General features: G+C 37.5%; 1 protein-coding gene across 4 annotated transcripts in view; it reads right to left on the reverse strand.

The window, feature by feature from the left end:
• The window catches only part of STXBP6 (syntaxin binding protein 6), a 98,312-nt gene that overhangs the window by 48,669 nt on the left and 26,696 nt on the right, over positions 1 to 22,947 (reverse strand). For 2 of the 4 annotated variants that reach the window (XM_058806399.1, XM_058806400.1), the window contains 2 exons: positions 16,809 to 16,907; positions 12,477 to 12,662 (listed from right to left, as the gene is read on the reverse strand). In XM_058806399.1, the coding sequence (XP_058662382.1) occupies positions 12,477 to 12,630 (154 nt within the window). In that variant the 5' untranslated portion in view covers positions 12,631 to 12,662; positions 16,809 to 16,907. The remainder of the gene's footprint in view (positions 1 to 12,476; positions 12,663 to 16,808; positions 16,908 to 22,947) is intronic. The other 2 variants (XM_058806402.1, XM_058806401.1) reach the window with 1 other exon arrangement.

Consider the following 22,947-nt stretch of genomic DNA (forward strand, 5'->3'; position numbering starts at 1 on the left):
GCATTTGCCTATATTAAATTTTCAGAATTTTCTGAATATCAATTCCATCTAGTTCTTGAGATATTTGTAGTATGTTCAAAATGAAACAAACCCCATGCTTTAAAAAACATTTCTATAGTTAGGAAAACAATTTTAATATAAACCCTCAAACTGATGCATTCCTGTAATGATTAAATTTAATTGTCTGCTTAGGCAGCACTTTAAAGCTGAAAGAATTTTCATTTCTTCTATTCTATTTTCTATATACATGCAGATGTTTGACAAACTGTGTTATTAACATGTCACACTATTAGAGATAAAGTATTTTATGAGAAAAAATGAAGTCACCATATTACTGATTTTTTTATCTGTATTCTTTTGCAAGAAATGCTGTGAGAAAACTTATAATAGAGGAACTATGTCTAAAGCTAATTTTAAAACATAAGAAGGTGTATGTGTTGAATTTGTACCCCTTTCTTCCATATTTACTTAAGCCTCAACACATGGACAATGTAATAGACTATTTGTTATATGTGACAGTATTTGTGGAAGACAAAAAAAGCTGAAGAGGCTGCAAATTCTCTTTTCATTGAGATTAACAGGCGAAAGAGAATGAAGCATGAATGATAAAGCCAAAAAGCTTTCCTAGAGGGAAGGAGTAATACACTTAAACAGGTGGAAAGCAAGCCAGAGCACAACCATAGGAGTTTACAGATAAATGTCAAACATTTAAAAGAATACAACACAGTTTTTTCCAGTACTCCATCCCTACAAATGTGTCCTAATGGACATTCACTACTGACAAAAATACAGGCCTACAAGGCTGCTCTAGTAATCATTATTTCTTCACTATTCTGTGAGTGTCTTACTTTTTTTAAATAGTTTTAAAACCTAGCTCTATGGCCAAAAAAATTCCAACCATTTTGTAGGAACAGTTTCTCTGCCCTTTTGTTATGTGCAGAAGCTTTCTGCACAGAGCTGAAAAGCAATTCCTAGGACTGCTTTAATCAAATATTACACAATTCAACTGGATACCTTCTGATCTCCTATTAGCCAATCACTAACAAAGCATGGAGTTCCCAAAACCTGCCAGAAACATCAAACATCCAACTGAAGCGCAGACAAAGTGGTCAGGGAAAATAAGAAATAGGAATTATGTACTCCAAGTGATTCCTTCCTCCTGAACTTGGAATGTAGCCAAGTGATAGCATATCAAATTTTCACGGAAATGGCATAGCGGAAGCCTGGGTTTACAGCTGCAGCAGGATTCTAGAAACAAAGGAAAAAACAAAGAAAAAACAAAAATATGGTCCAAAAGAGCAGATGAGGTTTTGAAAATTAGGAGCTTGACTGCAAGATGGAAAAGCCAGAAAGTGGATTCTTTAAAAAGAGCAGGAAGATAAAAGAGGGTGGAATAATCTCATCACGTTAACAATCAGTAACATTACTAGTGTTAGGAACAGAAAAAGTTGGCATAGGCAGAGAGAATTAGTGTTATGTTTTGTTTCAAGAAAGGAGAGATTTTTGCACAAAGCTGGACAGCTGGAGATTGAGTTAAGCAGAAATAGAGCCAAGGGGACAATGGCTTGCTACTAGTGAATATTCACATTCAGGAAGGAAGTGCGCAAAATTAAAACAAGAATTAACTTGAAGTGAAACAACTATGGTTAGCAACTGAAACTTCTCCAAGAAGCAATAGCCATGGCTAAATAATGCAATTGATTTATCATAAAGAAAAAGGCATATTTTAGAAGTGGAAGTAACAAAACAGAAACCTTGCCAAAGTAAAACTTCCACAAATCAGAGGACTAAAAGAAGTTGTTCACAACTGATTTGTTTTAGAATTGTAGCTACTCACAGAAAGAGGGAATTTCAAATATTTTTCCCATCTTCTAAAGGCATTACAGATATGTGAAAAGGGGAAAGACATCATGAAACCAAGTTGATTGCCCTAAATAATGCAGGTGTTTTTTAAAGAGAGAAAAAAGCAAATGGAAAAAAAGAAATACTGTTTGAACAGGTCCACATCAAACTGACCTGAGAATCATATGAAATTCTTTAAAGAAGTGACTGAGCTGAATCAGTGAGAAACCATGGGTTATGGATAAACACAATAGAAAAAGCAGAACAGCAGATAGTCACAGATACATGTAATTTTTACAAGATTTTCTACACATCATTAAATTTCCAGTCTAAAGCAGTAGTACACTTCTGGTCACTGAAGTCTTCGAGACTGTGCTACCTACCTAAATGAATAGTTACAACTATTCTTGACACCATTTCTACTTGTTTAGGCTGCTGCTCTGGATAATTCCAGCAGACAGTCTGAGCAACACCAGTGCCTCACTATACACTATTTTTTTAGTATATTATTGAACAAATAAAGACTGGACCAGATGATTATTTTAAGGCTCCTTTCAACCCGGGCTATTCTGCTATTCTCTGATTAGTGTAACACAAGGACTGAAAAATGATTAAACAAGGAAACATTTTTATCATATTTAAAAGGCAATTAGAGCCTTTAAAGAAAAGTTGTTTCTCATCACACGGATCACAAACTCTCACAACCATTATATACTTTAGTCCTCACAGTATCTCAGTACAGACTGAAAATGCTAACTTGCACAATGGCAACTCATGCTCCAACACATCATTAGAGGCAAGAGAAGTATGCAGTTCAGCCAGCTGGTGTAGTTGCACACGTTGATTCTTTCTGTTCTGTTCTTCCCCTCCTCACCCTTCTCCCTGGCCAGAACAAAAGTTATTTGACCTAGGCACAAAAATATTTTATTAGGATACGTCAGGTTCTAGCTGGAACACAAACAAACCTCACTTTTAGTTAAAAATGATATTAACACCGATCACAGAACATATCCCTGGAGATGTGAACATGTTACTTCGTGCTACAGTTTGGCTGACAAGGTGATGACTGCTCAAAGTTGGACTCAATGACCTTAGAGATCTTTTCCAACCTAAATGGAATTTATGGAATTATGTGATTCACAATACTTCCAAAGTACAACACAAAATCCAAAGGCAAACTTGTAGGCAAACTTGCTTACTTTTTTTTATCTCTAGGTGGTCAGGGGAAAACAGGAGACAAAAGGAATACCTATTTTCAAATTAAAAAAATAATTTAGGAGTCCAAATGAATAAAATATGAATTGCTTTACCAGTCAATACACACAGTGGTTTATGAGTTTAGACTCTTGCTAATGTCACTGTAAATACCCTGCCTTCTCCCAGTTCCTAAAATATTTCAAAGCATCTTCTTGACCCATTTTCTGTTCCCCATACTTAAAGACAATTTTTGTTTTGTTTCCCAACTACCTTTCATTACAGATTGGACACTGGGAAAAAATGCAGCATTCCCTGAAATGGTACAGCTGAAGGATTGTTTGCATATTTGTATGGCAAACTTATGTGTGCCAAACCTAAGAAAACTACTCTTAAAAGAAATAATGATATATGCGTACAAAAATAAAGGCGAACAGAAATTATTCCAGAACTTTTAAGCATTCTTTACCTAGATGTTGTTTCCTTTTTAAGCAAATTCAACAAATTTCAGCTGCCTAAAATCTTCTCAGATAGTATTCTAGACAACTTTAGATATTCCCAGACACTTAAATTTTCTTTAGCAATCTGTCATTAATGCAAGTGAATAAATATAGTATCTGAAGGTCTAAAGCTTTTGTTTACTTCAGCTTCCACTTTTTTTGCCTCACTCAGAAAAAGCATATTTTGCATAACTGCTTTAAATACATGTTGTAAACCCTTCTCTTGCTAGAAGTAAGAGAATGTTCTTTGAACGTTCTATTCCCTTCCAAGCCATTGATCTAGTCACAGAAAATTGCTCTTGCCATTATTATGTGTGTTCCACACTATCTGTGTTCCACAGAGTGACATGAGGCACAGGTTTAAGAAAACTAACACAGCAGGGGCTGATATCATATTATCCAGGAAAAGCATTTCCCAGTTATTTCATCCAGCAAGACATTTATGTTGCAGCTTCCCTTCCAGCTGAGCCTGTCCTCCCAAGACAGGTCTAAGTAGACAATGTGAAAAGAGAATGAAATGCTTAAAGTAATTTTCCAATAACTATTTAGAATTAGGGGCTAAAAATGCCCAAGGAACTTTACTGCCTGACAAGTATGCTCTGCAATGTTATAAAGTTTTCTCAGACTCAGCCCCTGAAAATTTCACCCAAATGAAATTTTGTTTAAAACAGTAACATTAAAGAATTTGTAGGATTTTAACTTTGTCACTCCCTGAGGCTATCTGAGAGTTACTGTGTGCTGCTGAGCTCTAATGAACAGAAAAGCAGCTGACTGGGTGTGCCAGACTTTCTCTATGAAGTTGTTCCAACTAAACAGTTACTAGAGATTGTTTTAACTTGGACTAATGGGTAGGCTCCTCCCTGATACAAGGCCAACAAAACTTTGCATAGTTTATATTCTCTCAGCCTCCCCACCCTTCATATGTTGTTTTTTCCTTCTTGTTAGGATATGCATAATCAGAGTACAAAAACAAGTTACTAAAAATCTAAATGCAAGTAGGCTGGAGGAAAAACAATGCCTGCTGTAAATGCAGAGCACTTGTTCACAGTAGCACATATACATGCATACATGAGAATATGAGCTTATTTTTAATGCAAAAGTCTGAAACATTCAGATATTGTAAGAGTAAGGGACGATCAGACAGACTTAGCCATTAACTAATTCCACCCTACTGCGTTTTTCAGGTCTGTCTTGCTACTTGATTGGTATATGAGCTCCTGTGGCAGCAGTTTGCATAAACTGGGGACACAGGCTAAACAAACCAGAAAATCAATCATCAGTTCTGATCTTTTTTCAATTTTACTTGCTTTAAAAGGATTATTTACAGATTAAAGTTCCAAACAGAAAATATTTAGAGATCAGAACTGCATTATTTATCTTTCTCTTTGTCAAGGCAACAATAAAATCTACCTAATGATAGAGAAGCTTGATGCAGTATTCTAATCAGCTTAGCAGTTCCTTTGTTAAGTATTTCTTACGTGCTGCTCCACGCTGAAAATTATTCCATAGTACAGTATTTAAAGGCCAGATGTATGGTGCAAATTTACAGGCTTTGACTCATACAGCTTGGAGTACTATAAAAGGATAAGATTTTAATCTGATGTTTATCTACTAAAAGAGTCTAATACAGTAAGCATTGGTCAGGCAGAAAGAGAACTTCTGGTTTTGTTCACAAGATGATATTACTCCTAAGAGCAGAACTATACAGCAATCAATAGAAATGCTTTCTAAAATGCAACATCAAGGGAACATTCCAGATGTTTTCTGCCCAGTATGATTCAAGTTCAACAATCCATAATGCAGTGAGTCAGGGTATTATACATACTACACTCCAGCACTACAAAAACTAAGACTGTTCAGAATGAATCCTATTGCAAAGCAAAACACAGCAGTTTTAACTGTTATGGTACCACAAGAACAGCTTCTGCCAAAGCTACCAATTAGGGGATACTCACACAGGTCTTATGTGCATGGTTGCTGTACTCCAACTTGAAGGGACAGCTACCATGAACATTTGTTAAGTACAGCCTTACTTTCCAGCTCTGCATTTTTATCACATACAAGATAGCACCAAACCCTGCCAAAAGCCTCACTTGGACCAAGAGTGAACAAACTGTTTCAAAAGACATCATGACATTCAAACATTTTAACCTGGCATTAAACTTGATGCAAGCATCTGCCACGTTCTGGGCAAAACATGGCACTGAAATACATCATCACCACTGAAGTAAGGTGCTGCCAGCTCTTGAGGAATACAAACCTACCCAGCACAAGTAATTACAATAAATGGATAAAGCTCTACACAGCCCCCTTTCTCTTTGGAACACGGAGATGAGTGAGGGAGTCTGCAACATAACTACTTCATGTAGTAATTTTTGCATACCTCCATGAAAATGCCCACAAAGTCCAACTAATAATATCATCAAGCTTCTTTTATGATGAATGAGGCAACAAGCAGCTCTCACTGTACAACTTCCAGTCTACAGTTTTACAACCAATTTGTTTTATGCATAAATCTTGTTGCATCAAAACTGGCTTTGTATTTATGAATATTGAATTTATTCCTTTTAATTATTGCAAATTTACATACGACTGAATAAACAGATCTGATGCCTCACATTTTCCAATGTCTTTGTTTTCAATGTCTTTGTTTTGCTCACATTTTTTCCTTTCTCATTTTTCCAAGATTTCTCATTTGAGATTTTGGAAATCTTTTCAAGGAGTTTATGTCGGATTGAGGTGGAAGGAAAAACAATTTCAAGAGACCAAGTCAGAATAGAATTGAAAGCAACATTAGTAACAGAAATTCTGTGTATTCTGAATAGAATTGAAAGCAACATTAGTAACAGAAATTCTGTGTATTGACACATTTTTTTAAAACGGCTCAGAGAGTCACAGAATCATTTAGCTTGGAGAACACCTCAGATCATTAAGTCCAACTTTTGACTGAACATCACCATGTCAGATATGCCATGGCACTACGTGCCACATCCAGTCGTTTCTCTTGAACACCTCCAGGGATGGTAACTCCACCACCACCCTGAGCAGTCCATTCCAATGTTTAAGAAGCTCCACTGTGAAGAAGTTCCTCCTGATGTCCAGCCTGAACCTCTCTGGCATAACTTGAGGCCATTTTCTTGTCTTATCACTGGTTACCTGGGAGAAGAGGCTGACCCCCACCTTGTTACAACCTCCTTTCAGGCAGCCACAGTAACATCTTCCCTGAGCATCCTTTTCTCCAGCTTAAACAACCCCAATTCCCTCGGCTGCCTCACAAAGGAATTACCCTCTAGAACCTTCCCCAGCTCCATTATCCCCCTCTCTGGACATGCTCCAGCACCTCAAAGTCTTCCTTGTAGCGACAGGCCCAGAACTGAACACAGGACTTCAGGCGCAGCCTCAGAAATGCCGAGTACAGAGGGACTGCCCTGGTCCTGCTGCCCCCACGGTTGCTGATACAGATCTGGATGCCACTGGCCTTCTTGGCCACCTGGGCACACACTGGAACATGTTCCTCCAGCTGTTGACCAGCCCTCCTAGATCCTTTTCCACATGACATCTTCCCAGCTGCTCTGTCTCCAGCCTGTAGTGCTGCCTGGGGCTCTTGTGCTCCAGGATCTGGAACTTTGTTGACTCTCATACCACTGGCCTTGGCTCATTGATCCAGCCTGCCCAGATCCCTCTGCAGAGCCTTCCTGCCCTCCAGATGATCAACACTCCTGCCCAGCTTGGTGTAGTCTGTAATCTGTCTGAGGATGCACCTGATCACCTCATCCAGATGATAAATGAAGATATTAATTAGGACTGGGTGCAATACTGAGCTCTGGGGAACAATACTGATGCACAGTAAACTGCTAAGCTTTATCATTCTGAAGGAATTTGAGGGGGAAAAAAAAGTGCTGAACAGCAGACACATAACCACGTCTTCAGCTTGCCATTTAGAAAATATTTCCTACATGTGAATAAGCTCAAGTAGGGTATTGGGAGGATGCACAGGAACACACATACATTCCTCCTCCACCTTAAAAAGAGAAAAAAAGAAAGCAAACCAAAACACACAAATCTTAAGACTAAATGCTTTCAAATACATAATTCTGTAGTGTTGCTGTAAAAAGATGCCCTCCTACACAAAATTCTTGTGGAAAAGGACTGGTTATATTACGTTGGACAACTCAGAATCAGGAGGGATCAGAGCATCAAGACATATTAAGGATACAATCAATAAATGCATCCTACCCTCCAAAGTAGTTCATCATTTTCTCTTCTATTTCAATATATACAGAAAAATCAATAATGAAGAAGAGAAGGTTAATCTGTCTTCCACTCAAAATGCACCAATCTTGTTTTTCAAAGACCCTTAAGAAAGGATTTTAAAATCTCTTTAAAATTATGAGCAACTGATATTTGACCTTATAAAATTCCTCATGGGAACCTTGGAGCTAAAATACCAGAAGTACCTAACAAAGACAAAATATGTTCTGACAAAGGAAGGAAGAGAGTCTTGGTTAAGAACTATAGTCAGTATCATAATAATTTATTATAAATAGATGAAGACAATTATGTTTTGTTAATATTAGCACTAGAAGTTATATGCTGTATGTGTACATTTAATATATATTTATTTAGACACACATAATACCGTACATGAATATAATGAATGTAACCACACTGTGCAACAATTTGAAAAACATCAGTGCTTTCCATTATCCAACTTATGGCCAGTTTAAAGCAGTAAATTTAGGTCACTGAACACACAGCAAGAGGAGCTAGACATTATTTGCCCTACAAATATCCGAACTATCAAACCTTCACCTTAAAGAAGCCATTACCAAGATAAGATAGTGAAGAAAGAAGCTTGTTTGTTTTTAAAAAATTAAATTTTCACAACAAAACACAATATGAAACTTGCATTGGACTTTGTTCAGTCCTTGCTGAACATCCCAGTCTGTGCCCAGATGTCCAGCATGATCCAGTCTGGGTCCATGGGGCTGGGCAAAGCACCACAACTGGCCTGCAGCTGTCTGCAAACAGCTGTCCAGGTCAGAGCTTGCAGAAGACCAGACCATCATTTGGCTGGTGTGCCCTTCTGGGCTGACCAATTCTCTTATGTCAGTCATGACCTTTTTTGTATAAATATTCAAATACACAATGGAATCTGACATCTAAGTGGGTCAGATTGAAAGTCAATATGATGAACACTGAAGTAAAATTCTCACAACATTTAAACAGAAGGGAAAATACCAGCCATTGGCAAGTAGGCCAATGACCTATATTTCTAAGTGACCGTTTAAGCATTTTATCCTTAATTCAGAATTCTAAATAAGGCTAAGAACTATTTTAAACAATTATGTTTCAATTACATAAGACAATGACGACAAAATTAAAACTTAGACCTGATCCAATAACTCTCACTAGGTCTGCTAGTGTGGAGGAGGTGATAAATATCCACTTTCAGCTTTGAATTTCTTGTCTTTTCTCTGTGTTAAATCCTCTTTTACATTACAAAAATCCCAGTGTTCATTTTCTCTGTTCTGCCTACAGCCACCCCACCTCTGTGTTTCCCATCTGTCTACTCCTTTCTTGTTCTTCTTCAGCTAAATAACTCCTTAAAGTCTTGGCTCTGTTTGCCAGTTTAACTTGGCTAGCTCCAACACTAGGCTTGAAAGCTGCAGGTAACCCAGCTGCTTGGCTACCACCAGGCTATCAAGCAATCTTGCTACAGCTTTCTTAGCTCAATAAGTTTCAGATTACAGGCTTTATCTATGCCTCTTTCAAGCATTAATGTTTACTTCTAACATCTCAGTATTCAATATTGTACAATCAAAAAACCCAGTACATACTTCAAATACCAATACTAAAGAAGAATCTTCCTTACTCTCCATCTTGTGCTGCTCAATATTTGATTCTTTTAAAGGTTCACTGGCCCATCTCTGAGGCTAAAGGCATTCTCCCTGCTCAGCATCTCTATCCACGCTTCCAGAAATTCAAATAAATAACTATGATAAAATGTCTTTTCAACACCAAAATTCAGTTCAACACTGAAAGGCAAACATTCAACTCTGGTTATAACAATTTGTGTAATTTCTCAGTTTCAAAGTGAGCATCAAATAGAAGTAGCTGTCACAGTGGCTGATGTTTCATTTTCTGTACCATATCTTGGATGAAACTACAACTAGACATGATGTTTTATATTTATATCCCCTAAGGATATAAGGAGTCAGTTTCTATTCTTTCAACTGTCAAATTCGGTTCTAAAGAGTAAATTATCAAATTCCTTTCAGCAAAGGCCAAACTGAATAAGTCCAAGAAAACTATGAACACAGAGATATTCCGGTCACTTTGTTTACCTAATACATAGCAAACCTGGGACAAGAGTCAAAGGCTGATAAAAGCATTTCCAGGGAAGAGGTTGCAACACTCAGCACTAAAGCACATGAAATGTTGCCTGAAATGTAAATACAAATTCAGAGGTAGCCACCATTTTGACTGCTTCACAGTGTACACTGTACACTGCCTCACATTACATCAAAAAAGGAAGGTAATCAGGTATATTCTGCTGTCCCAAGATACAATCCATCTTGGAACCTTTGGGGCACAGCTAAATTGCCATGACTACATTAACTTAGCCCTACTAAGCAGAAACTTTTTCTGTTGCAATGTGCTACAACTAAAAGCATTGTTACTTCACAGCCATTAGGAACAGGCAAAACTCACAGTTTATCCCCATCACGATTTCTTTTACACAGTGGCAGAATCACTGGCTCCCCAATGCGTGGTTTTGCACCTTTGATGATTCTAGACTACATACATAACTGCACTTGACCCTACTGAATTGCATAATCTTGCTGAGCAGGCTCTTTGGAATGTGACATCAAACACAGCCAGGCAGTCCTCTCCCATGTCACTTTGTTGCCTATTGATATTACCAATCATACTGTACTCTCATAGTATAAACTATAAATGTATATGAGGAAACCTGGTCTCAGATCAGTGCAAAACACCATGAATAGTGAGCCATATGTGAGGGTTCTTGCACTATCAATATGCAGCTTTTCAGTGTCTGCCACAAAGTAATTTTATTTAGATCCTGAATGCTTCTCCTTATCATGAGTTGCAAAGTCTGCTTAAGTCAGGACATCCACTATTTCTTCCCTACTCATAATATGTTGTGGCAGTAAAACAATAAATGCATTTAAGACCATTCACTGTCTTAAAATCCATGTTGACTGATATATGTGAATATGGGGTGGGGAAGCAGAAGGAGGGCTAAGTTTTACAGAATATCAAATAACAAAAAATAAAAGACAAAAAAATCCATCCATAGAATATTTAGCCTACAGAAAATTGTAAGCATAGAGAACATCTCTAACCTTTAATCATGAACATGGGTATCAAACACCTGTGTATCCCAAAACTTACTGCACAGACTTAGAATGTGATTGCTCTTTACAAGAAGACTTAAGAAAAAGAAACTGGACTGACATTTGAAAAATATGACTGCCAAAAGAAGAGTTTAGCTTTGCTTAAAAACATTAATGATTTGAACATTTCTTTAAGAGTTCAGAGGCCTAGATTGGTTTCCTCTACACCTTGAGAAGACTGAAGCATGCAGTTCTTACATTAACACAGAGTATTCCAACCACAAGTCTATGGAACAGCCTAGGGGAATAAATTTTTAAATCCTTCCTTGAAGTTCTCTATGTGGGGAGAATGGCTGAGGTCACTTGGCTTGCTCAGCCTAGAAAATAAGAGACTGAGGGAAGGCCTCACTGTGGTCTACAGCTTCCTCAGAAGGGGAAACAGAGGGTCACACATTGATCTCTTCACTCTCATGGGCACTGATAGGACCTGAGGAAATAGCATGAAACTCTATAAGGGAAGGCTTTGGCTGGGTATCAGAGAAGTGCTCTTTATTCAGAGGGTGTTCAAGCCCTTGAACAGGGCCCCCAGGGAACTGGTCACAGCACCAAGCCTGGCACAGTTCACAAAGCATTTGGAAATGCTTTCAGACACATGGTGCCATTTTTGGGTTTACCAAAATGCAGGGCCAGGAGTTGGCCTTGATGACCCTTGTGGGTCACTTCCAACTCGGGATATTCTATGATCCTACAATGACAAGCAGAATACTCAGCTGTAAATGAAAGGTCCTCTGTTTTGTCTCGTTGACCACGGCATGTGTGTGGAATTCCTCTGCAGCTTGTATTTTAACAGAAGTATTTGTACATATGTATCTGAATACATCTCAACAACATTCAGTAAATGTACACTTTTTGGGTAGATGTGCGATGTGATAGAACAGTAGTAGAGTCACTGAGTTTTAGCTCCTGTGCTTTGAAAGTTTTAACATTATTTAAAAAAATAACACCACAATTTGAAAGATTCATGAAGCTCTCATTTAGTTCAAACATAATTGTACTTTTCTGAGAGTCACATTGCTTTTGGCCACTAGCTGTACTTCCAGCAAGATGCACACACACAAAGGGAGCAACTGATATGCCTAAAAACATAAGTGACTAAATCATCGTAAATACCAAAGGTACTCACACACACTCAGCTGGCAGTCATTGAAACATGGCATAAAAAATTACATTGTATATCACTTCAATATCCTGAAAAGTTCATCTTTCTAAGAAATATCTTAATCTGGCTAAGGAAAGACTGTTACTGAATATTCTATTTGTTCATACTCTGCAGCTGTGCTGTGAGAACACCTAGGGGTTCTTAAGCAATGAAACCGCCTGTTCAATTTATTATAGTATATAAATATGAACAGCCTAGAGCATGTGGTTCCTCAAGACAAAAGGTACAAGTGCTACAATTCTCTCATTACACTATGAAGATTCGAACAATCCAGCTCCTTATGGCTACAGACAACAGTTGCTCAGTTAATCAAAGATAAACCTAAAGAAATAACTGGATGTCAAAAGTCATTAAACTTACCTGACAGGCATATGTATGTTAAATATTCACCCTGACCCCCAGTAGCTAGAAAAGGAATCTTTTTTTTTGTTCTTCTTTTCACTTGAACAGCTCCCAGCATCCTTTCATCATGTGGGGCAAAAATCTCTTTGCTGATTGCAGATTTAGCATTCATCGTAGATCACAAGTATAGCAGACTGGTGCTCTCTAAAAATAAAAATCATAAATAAAAATAAAATATAAAATCATAAATATAAAACAATATTAGAAACTCTCAAGTTGTATCAAAGTCCACAATATTAGAAACTATTAAGTTATATCAAAATCTACTTACTCAGGCATTAAAAACTCTGACCTTCAAAGAAAGTTTTTAATGCCTCAAAGAATTTAGAAAATAATTTCCTATTTGTAAAGGCAGAATATTCAAAGTATTTAAGTGTCTTCACTGAAGTTCTCCACACTTCTTAAATTTGCTCATACAAGCTTAGCTGATTTTGGGCAGAAGCACTAGCACTTCAGTATGTTGCAAAATCTTCTCAGAGAAACACCCTGTTTAACTTCATGCAGCATAAAAGCTTCATTAATTCCCCCTCTGATAACTGAGGGAAACTCAGATCTGTGTCCCACATACACAGGGAAAGCTCTGCAAGGGCTTAGGGAAGGAGCACCGTGGTTGTGCTGGCACAAAAGTCACGTTCACAGAGCACAGAGACAGCTTCAGACTTGGTGAGACTGTTCCTTCGGGAGCACTGCTCCTGGTGACAGCACCTGATTGCACAACTCTTGCCGCTTCAGCACCTCATCCCCTCAGCTCTGGAATTACTGACTGGGCAACTGCACAGGAAACAGTGTCAGAGACACCATGGGCATCAACACAGACACAACCACACCTCTACTTTTGGGCTGTGTCATTTTGACCCAGGTCAGTTCCTCTATGTGTTTCGTAACAAAACAGCAAAGTTGATTTAAGAGAGACGTTTGTCTCAGGAGAGACATACACATTCATATAGGAAAAAAATATTGTAGAGAACAGGGAGGGAGGAGGGAAGCTGCTTAGTCATGTACATCCCAAAAAACAAACCTCACCACAGCCTGGAGAGCCTCCCTCTAAAGGAGGGAGAACTGAGAGGCAACATTAACAGGTTCTTTGTGCAAGCTGTAACTCCCACTGGTTCTGCACTGATAACACACACACAGGCCCCCATTCACAGAAACTGTTGAATCACACCTTTAATTGTCCCAATGTAATGGCACTCCAATGCACATACATTAATTTACACATTTCTGTATTACTAAAACTTTCAAGCTGACAGATCTTTTTGACATCCTTACTATGAAGATGATTATACTCAGGTCTGAACTACCTGATAATTCTGCCTGTAGGATCATTTGATATTTGCCATAATTTAAAATAAATGTCAATAAACTACAGTCAAATTAGATTATGAACCCAATAGAGCCACAGATACATTATTTTTTGTGCACATACTATCAGCAAGGTAATTGCCTTAACACTTTCAGTCTCAACGTTTTGTTGTCACTACTTATGACATTCCCTTATCTTAAAAAAATGAGAAAATTAAAAAAAAAACTACATATGAGACAGCACAACTTAGTCCAAACTTAATTCATCACCTGCTAATTTTGGGATGCAAACAGAATCCTGTGCCATTTTACATGAACCTTTAAAAGAGTGAATTGGATTTAAAAATTTTCTCCATCAAAAGAAAAATCCAGACCAATTTCAAGGGATCAAGGAATGCACAGCTCCTGACAAGCTGTGATCTTGTAAACCCCAACATCTTAGTTACCTATCCTTTAAAATGAATATATTCACATGACAACAGAATCAAAAGAATAAACTTACATGGCAGTTACTTAGAAAAAAGTTCTGAAAGAAAATGTGTTGGTTTCACATTCATCACATACTTCTCTCTTTTTCTGTGTTATAGAAATATTTGCAGAGTACATCATACCAGCATTTAAACTGTTGGAACACTGCAATTAGTTTTGGGTTAATTTTTTTTCTTTTTTTAATTCAAGGCCACTGTTAACAACAATGGATTTAAACACACAGACCTCCTCCTGACTGAACTAGAGACTGATAATCTTTGCAAAACCCAGACTTTCATGTGCCTAAAGAATTTTCAATGATTAGCTTTTTGGGAAAACACACAGAAGTACTGTCAGGTTAAAAGACACTCAAGTGACATTCAACTGAAAAAGTGCTTTCCAGATTGCAATGATTTGATGCTGTTAATTCTGCAACTGAGTTGCTGAATAGATGTTTTCAGAAATTTTCTTAATGGTCACGGACTGTAAAATAAAATATGACTTTAGAGATTACTCAGGGATGTAGAGATTAAGAGAAGATGCAAGTTTTTCTTACCTACAGTATCACAAAATGTTAGTGGTTTATTGCTGCGTGCTGCCACTGGCTTTGACATTAAGCTGGTTTGTATACATTTACCAGCAGCTGTACACAGACACAGCAGATACCTGCACTGTAACTGGAACCTCCAACTAAAGTGTGGACTCCTGACTTCAGAGACTGTGATCTTGATCCTTCTGTTCCCGGAACTTGGGCTCACAACAGCTTCAGAAGCCATATTCAAACAATTAATCTAACACAGAGCGTACTTGACACAGCTGCCAAATCTGATGTGAAAACTGACACTAACACAAACCACAAAAGCCCATTTATTTAAAGAAGAAAATAACTAACTGTGCCTGTGTACAAACAGACTTCTGAGATTGAGATGTCGATATAGTTTAGATGAAGTTGTTTTTCATAGGTCAAAAAATCAGCAGCTGAATTCAAATAAGCAACCTTCACCTATGCACTAGTAGAGGTATGCAGAAGACGTCTGTTTAAATTAGTAAAGCCTTCCAATGCTCCCTGTTTTCACAAGTGGAGATAATACTCTCTGGCAGTTTTACTTAAAAAATCTGGCAGTTTTACTTAAAAAAAAAAAATACACTTCCTCAAGGAACACTATTAAGTCGCATTTTTTCCTATTCTCCAACAAAATCCCTCTTTTCCTCAAAAAAAAAAATCAAAACCAAACCCCTGCCTGTACATGCACAACTTTATGTTGTATATGCATATTTCTTTGCACAATTATGTTTTCTCTTGGTGCACATTCCAGGACAAATTCAGACCATCAGCAGTTTCCACTCAAGGCCCCTATGAACTCATGCACTGGAACAAAAATTTTTTCCTCCCATTTGTACTCAAATACAAAATAAAATCCTTAAAGAAACTTTGTTGGAGGATCTCTGAGCACTCTCAGACAGTGCATTACTGCTTGCAGCATTGTCCCCTCTGAGGTAAAGGGGGATTTAAATGTTCCAGTAAACCTAACAGTTCAGAAAGAGACCACATTTCCTACCTCACATGCTTTGTTCCACATATTTACTTCCACTCAAATTATTATACTGATGCTTTAGGCTAAACAAAGACCCCCTTTTTCTTCTGCAATTTTTCACTCCATCTACTATAGCATTATGGAACAGAATGTCAGCATTTACACTGTGGCCCCAGCACAAAGAAGAAACACAGAGAGGAAAGATTCCTGTGTGGATTTGAAAAAGTGCCTGCAATGCGCTGCTCATTTGCATCTTCTCACATCTTTCTCTACTACAGTTCTTCTCCACTATATTTCTATCACTAAAAGCTCCCTCTGTGAACAGCTGACTATTCCTCTAGAAGTATGTGAGGGGGCAACAATTAAAGGCAATTTCTTAAAAAGAAGACTAATAAAACCAAGATAATGAAGCTGAATCCTTAATGCATCCCACGTGTTCAGTAACAAAAAAAAAGCTGGACAGTTTTCTGGTCAGCCAGAATCTCAGACTGTTTTCAGGCACACAGCCAGCAAATGGCTAATTTATCTTTACACCCACATGTTTCATAGGACTCTATGCAAATAAGTGGAAAAAAGGGGATTTACAGTATCTTTGTTGAGGGTATAGGTATGCAGAAAGGAAATTAATCCTCAAGATTCAGAATTCAAATAGGAGTAAATTACAATACAAAGCAAGAGCTGGAAAAGGACATAAAGGTTTCAAAAAGAAAGGAAAAAAATGTTCAGTATGCTAAACCTGGCTGTTTTTAAGGATCTTCAGTTTAATCACAAACAGGGAAGGGCTCACAGGACAGGCTAACCACTGAAATGCTGCCTGCAGTGAGAAATCATCTGAGCAACCAACTATTCTTGGAACAGTAACTCTAGCAAGCACTCAAATCTGCTTTTAATAAAGCAACTATCCTGAAAGATGACATTTACTTAAGGAAATAATTGCAAGACACACTGTTGCCAAAAGAACGGCTTTTGCTATTGTGATACTTGCCTGGTATTTACTTGCTGGAAGTGTTTAAACTACTTTGAATATTACAGGTCATCAAAATCCTGTATTTGCTGTCATCTCAAACAAATAGCTAGTACAATTCTGAAAAAAAGCAAAAAAGCCACATTTAAAACCCAAGGAAATTTATTTATAAATCTTCAAAGAACAAATATTAAAGCACACAAGTTTTGAAAGTTGGTTTGCAATACATTTATTAATTGTAATTTTATCGTAGAGGAATAACACCAAGTTTAATTAGCTCTGCATACAGGGATCAAATCAGTTGACCAACCTTATTCCAAAACAGTCAAGGTAAAATCTTTAAAATGCTTGATCATAAAAAATAAATCAGATCATCTTCTGTCATCCTATTTTCAAATCTAACTTTGCTTGAAAGATATTTATTTGAATTAGGACAATAGCAGCAGCCACTGCAGCAGCCAGAAAAATTTCATTACTTCCCATTAACACAGGTTTACGACTTTTAGAAGTATTTACTGAGAAAGCTTCAACCATTCTCCAGAGTTATTTGTAGGCTGTCACATTTCCAATTTATTTTTCCAAATAACTTCTCAACTAAGACTGGTTCATTTCAATAATGTATTAATTTTAAAATATGAAAATCATTAAATTAGAACTGTATTTGTAGCAGTTCAAACTAGAAACAAGAAATGTGTTTTCACTTACATATGTAATTACAAAATAAACTGCCCAATCAAGCTGAATAGGACATAGGCAGACTTCAGAGAGCAGCAGCTCCCGAACACAAAACTTGAATCTCACATGCTAAAGCAGTAACTTCTTTCTGTCTTCTAAATGAAGGTTTATAACATAGCCCACCTAATCCAAGACCAACACATGGCAGAATTTACTGTAAATTTGAAATACAAGCCTTAACTTTGTTTTTAATCAAGACATTGTTTGATTACGGGAATTTTGCAGCATTGTTTACTGAAACCTTCCAGAAGCCTTGCTTGAATCACTGAATTTCTCAAAAGCTCCTAGAATAAGAAAAAAAACCATGAAAGACTATACTGACTACCATATTATGTGGCCTGAGAACATGTGATGGTTTTGGTGAAGGAAAAAAAAATTGGAGAGGAGAAGTGCACATTAATAGGATCTTACAGTCAGACAGAAGCAGTAAATGCCTCAATGCTCAACACATTTCTTCACCTGAGGCAGGCAGCCTGAGGCCCTGGGCATTTCCTAAAACCTTTCATTACAAGAGAAGTTGATTTGGATTCTGTGCAAGTAGTATGGACCTACAGATTTAAAGAGATAAAGAGCTCTGAATGGAATGCATATTTATAAAGAGACAGTAAAAAAAAGGAAGGTACTTTTGAGTTTATTCAATCTGTAACACAATCTTAAAAAAAAAAAAAACACCTAAAAGTTTGGTACACCCTCCTCTATCACCTCACAAAAAACCCAAACATCTCCTTACAAAGACAGATTATCAGGGACATCACAGAAATCCCATAAATGGGCAAATGAGAACCAGTCCCACTTGGATGTGGAAGGCAGAGCAGCTGCTTTCATTTCTGCACTCTGCTCTGCTGAGTGAAATACATACACAGAGCATCATGGTAAGTAATACCTTCCTCATGGCAAATGCAGCAAAAGCAGAAGATGCAGTATCACTTCATTCTTTTGAGACTGTGCCCCTAAACTGTTTCTAAATGGTACAGAAAATTAAGTAGGAGGTGACATAAGGCACCAGAAACATACTGAGGGACGGGTTACTGTATATTCCACGTCATATATCATGTTCTGAAAAGAAAACAGCAATTCCACATCTAGAAGCTAAGGTCCTAGTAAACAGTATCATAGATTCCAGTTCAAAAATTGATGTAATACTGAAAAGAATGTAAAATACTGCAATCTGGGAAAAATCCAACTCAAATGTAAGACATAACATTTCTATACTGTGATTCTGTGTGTGAATAGCTGCAGGCTGTTAGTAGATTATTTTAAACAGGTGTGCAGAAAACAAATATATATTGAAGAACTGCAGCAAATCAAAATTAATTTCTGCTTATGTTTTCACAGCATTCTGGATCGAGACTATATTCATAAGAAATTAATAAAATAATAATGCAAGAATCAATGGACGCTGATCCTTTCAGCATTTTCTTAACTGCCAAAAGCAGCTGTGTTCCCTAAATGTGCCTTCCCCTGGAACTGGCATGAAAAGCAGGAGGTGTTTCTGCGAGTTGCCCCAGGGAGGCAAAGGCATCTCTGTAGAGGAGGTACAGCCCTCTCCAGGTCTTTCTGAGTAAAGAGCAACAGTTAGAGAGAGACCCAACTCAGATTCTCCTTGCAAGAATCCCACAATCTGAAAGTCATTATTATTTCAAGAATGTAAGAATTTGAAAATAAAGATGGACAACACCACATTAAACAGCACCCCGCAATCTACAAAACTGTCTACCAAAAGTCAGTCAGGAACTTCTTGGAAGCCTGTGCTAGAGTCATCCTTTTTTAACAGGAACATTTTTAATCACACAGATTCACCAAGAAATTTAGGAACTACCAGATGTTATAACAAAGCCACAGAGAGACCAGATTTGCATTTCTAGAAACTTGCCCTCAGGACACTGGGACATTCACAACAGTAAGAACTACTACTTTTGCATAACAACATTGCACATCGTAGTCTTAAGAGGTTAGCTTCATTCTTATGACCTTTCAGAAGTGCTTACATCTTAAGACCAATTATTACATCCAGCCCTAGACTTTCATTTGCAGGAGGAACTGCCACAGTTTCTTCTGCCATTCCTCACAGATTTCTTCCTCCAAACACCTCACCTCTCTAGGCCTTTTCCCTTTACCCTAGATCTTTTCTGAAATGCAATCCTTAAGTCTGGACTCACAGCTTCATTGACGGTACCAGAGTCAAGTGAAAGAACTATTTGTTGTGTCTTCGGAACAGGCTCCCCAGGTAAATGGCCACCTTACCAAGCCTATCAGAGTTCAGGGAGCATCTGGACAATGCCCTTATCACATGGTTCAGTTTTAGATAGCCCTGTGAGGAGAAAGGAGTTGAACTTAGTGGCCCTTATGGGCCCCTACCAACTCGAGATTTACAGACTCCTATAAGGAGTGAGCTACTGCCTTACACAGCTACTGCCATAAATAGTCAGCAAAACACAAGAGCTTCACTTCAACATCTACCATGTTCTTCAATCTGTTTGTGGGAAAGGAAAAAAAAAGACATTTGACACCTGAATAACTAATTATTCCAACTTAACGGGATTTTTGTATTTACTGCTTTAAGGCTATTTATCCTACTGCACAACAGTTTTATAGTCCAATTCTGTCTTTTAACACTTGCAGTTCTCTAGATTGACACCCACCAAAAGTCAGGAGGTACATTCTGTGTGCCATCACTTGGCACAGTTAAAAGGGTTTGAGACATAACACAGCTTTCTTTTGCTCCTCCAGTAAGAACTAGAAAGATACCAACTCCTTAGAATACATGTCTAAATCATTTGTTTCTACATCTTATGCTACTTTCATGTGAACTCAATTTCCTTAGTTAATCCAATGTGACTAATATCACATGAGACAGCATCAGAGACACCATTAAACCAGCTCCAACTTATTCACGTGGCCTAATACTTTTATCACAAACCCAAATCAACTGATCTGAAGTTGCATTTGAGCTATTATTGCTTGTTCAATTGTTTGTCTGTATTTTGGCAAAGAAAAATCACTAAAAATGAAATTAAAGGATACTGGTGAGAAGGAGCAGCCATGTTCCTCAAGGAAAGGAGAACTAGTTGAAAGGGCTGTAGTTTAGAACATGCACAGCTTCTTTTAGTAGTTTGTGTTGTTTCTCATTGAACTTATGACCACCACAAGCACTTGTACTGGCAGAAATTACTTATTTCCTTTTGTACTTCTCTTCCTTATGACAGCATAAATGCTTCTGTGGTAGTGCACTGAACTAGACGAGAATTAATCCAGTTTTAAGCTATCTTTAAAAAATAGTGATTTCTTTTGGTTTTACTCAGATCAAGCTCCCTGATACAGTGCACTCCACAGCTCTGTGTCAGCACACAGGAATGAAGTGCAGGTGGTGAGATTGGGGCTCCCACGGGCCACCAGCAGTGTTAGTTTACAAGGATCATGAAACTGTGCTTTAAAGAGAGAAGAACCCAAAACGTCATGTACTTTCATCAAATATTGAAATCACTGACAGAAGACATGGCATGGAGCCAATCTAGACAAAATTTTTCAAAATCAAAACTTGCTACAAAGAACCAAGCTTACTAAAAAGTGCTAAAACAGGAGCTCATATGGGTCTTCTTGAAAAGAAAAAAATGGGGCTCAAGATAGTATACAACTTCTTGGTATACTGACTCCATTATTTGTTGGCTTAAACAGAGAGGCAGCAAAAGTCATGTTAAAAGTTTGTCTGTTACACAGCTATCAGAACTGTTGCCTATAGGAATATACAAAACAAATGATGCAATGCTATTACTGCAGTATAGCGCCCATAACTACAACACACTAACTCACATCACCTACTCTGTCAAGACATTTCACAGGAACCAGATTCTGACTTATTAAGTACTCATAACTGAAAAAGCACATTAAATGGATTCATAATTTAGTGTACAGGCTGCCAGAGAGACAGGTTATTCCTACAGCATCAGCCGAAGGTGTTTTAAAGAAAAAAAATATAAAAATCCACAAAACTGTTTGAACTGACGGCTGGCACATAGTACTCTTACCATTTGCTTTCTCCAACTAGTATAATTCAGTACACTCTGAAATCAGGTTTTACAAATCCTCCCAGTTCCATTTCCATTCCTCCTCACATAACTGATATTGGTACAAGTTGCAGTCATCCATTAAATTAAATATCCCAAAAGAGAAGGAGGGAACAAAGTCAGGCCTTTCAAGCTATATATTTTCAATTTTCTAAACTGCAACCTGCAACACCCACACAAGAAAAAAAAGAAAGAAAAAGTTCCTTTTTTTACTTTAATGCTGAGGAAAAGTACAAAAGCATAGTAATACATTGGGACTAGACAATAAAAGATAACATCGAGGTATTAAAGCATTTCATTTCATCCATCTAAGGTGAATCAACATTCCTTGGTAAATATAAATAGTGGGGTTTTATCAATCACTCCAAATGCCTAAGAAGAATAACTTACTAGCAAAATGCATAATGCTTTTAAGAATGAAATGTATGCAGTTCTGGGGACATTAAGATATCTGTAAGAGCAGACACACCTCTATGACCTACTACATGAATGTTTTTCTTGAGGGAAAACAAACACTGTAAAAGTAGTAAACCATCTGTTGGCCATGTGCTGATACTTTGCAGCAGTTAAATAAATAGTTTTTCTTTCTGGCAAAAAACACAACCTGAACACATTTCTGACATGCTGCATACTTCTTTCCAAGAATCTTCCAGCAGTTACAAGGATCAGTCACTTCAAAATGGGTGAGTTCAACAAGGCTTGCAAAATTGCAGAGTGTTCTGCAAACTTAAGAAATTACGAACAAAAATAAAATGGTCTGATCCAGTGTTTTGCTCAAGGGATGTTATCAGCTCAGAAATGATTAAAGTGTCATCCACAGCTTCTAGCCCCCACTATGTTTGATACTTAGCTCTGCTCTCCTGGCAGAATCTATTTAAGAAAACCATAACTGCAAACAGACCTTGCACATTTAAATTTATGGAGTTTTGTGGGGGTTTTTATCTTTGGTTGTTTGGGTTTGAGGACTGACCTGTTCAATCTTAGAGAAAGCTGAGAAAAACCTAGAAAGGAAACTACTGGCTTTTCTCATCTCCTCTCAAGTAAGTTCTCCTTAATTATTTTCATGGTAATTTCCAATCAGTGATCAGTGGCAGAATTGTTTTATTTTAATAGCTAGAAAGTTTCCATCAAACATGGCAATGCAGAAATTTTGTCAAGTGATAGCCTCTTGGGAAGAAGACAGTCTTCTTTCAAAATAAAAGTACTTGTTCCTTGCAGGGAACAAGTAGGAACTTCTTGAGGTAGGGGAAGGTTTCATCAGGTTTATGGATGCGGACATACCATTAAGTTTTAGATTAGTATCTCTTACAGATCAGTGTGGTATTAATCAATGTATGGGATACCTGTAAAACACACAGCGA

Source organism: Ammospiza caudacuta, chromosome 6 (assembly GCF_027887145.1).
Source record: "Ammospiza caudacuta isolate bAmmCau1 chromosome 6, bAmmCau1.pri, whole genome shotgun sequence".
Lineage (NCBI taxonomy): Eukaryota > Metazoa > Chordata > Aves > Passeriformes > Passerellidae > Ammospiza > Ammospiza caudacuta.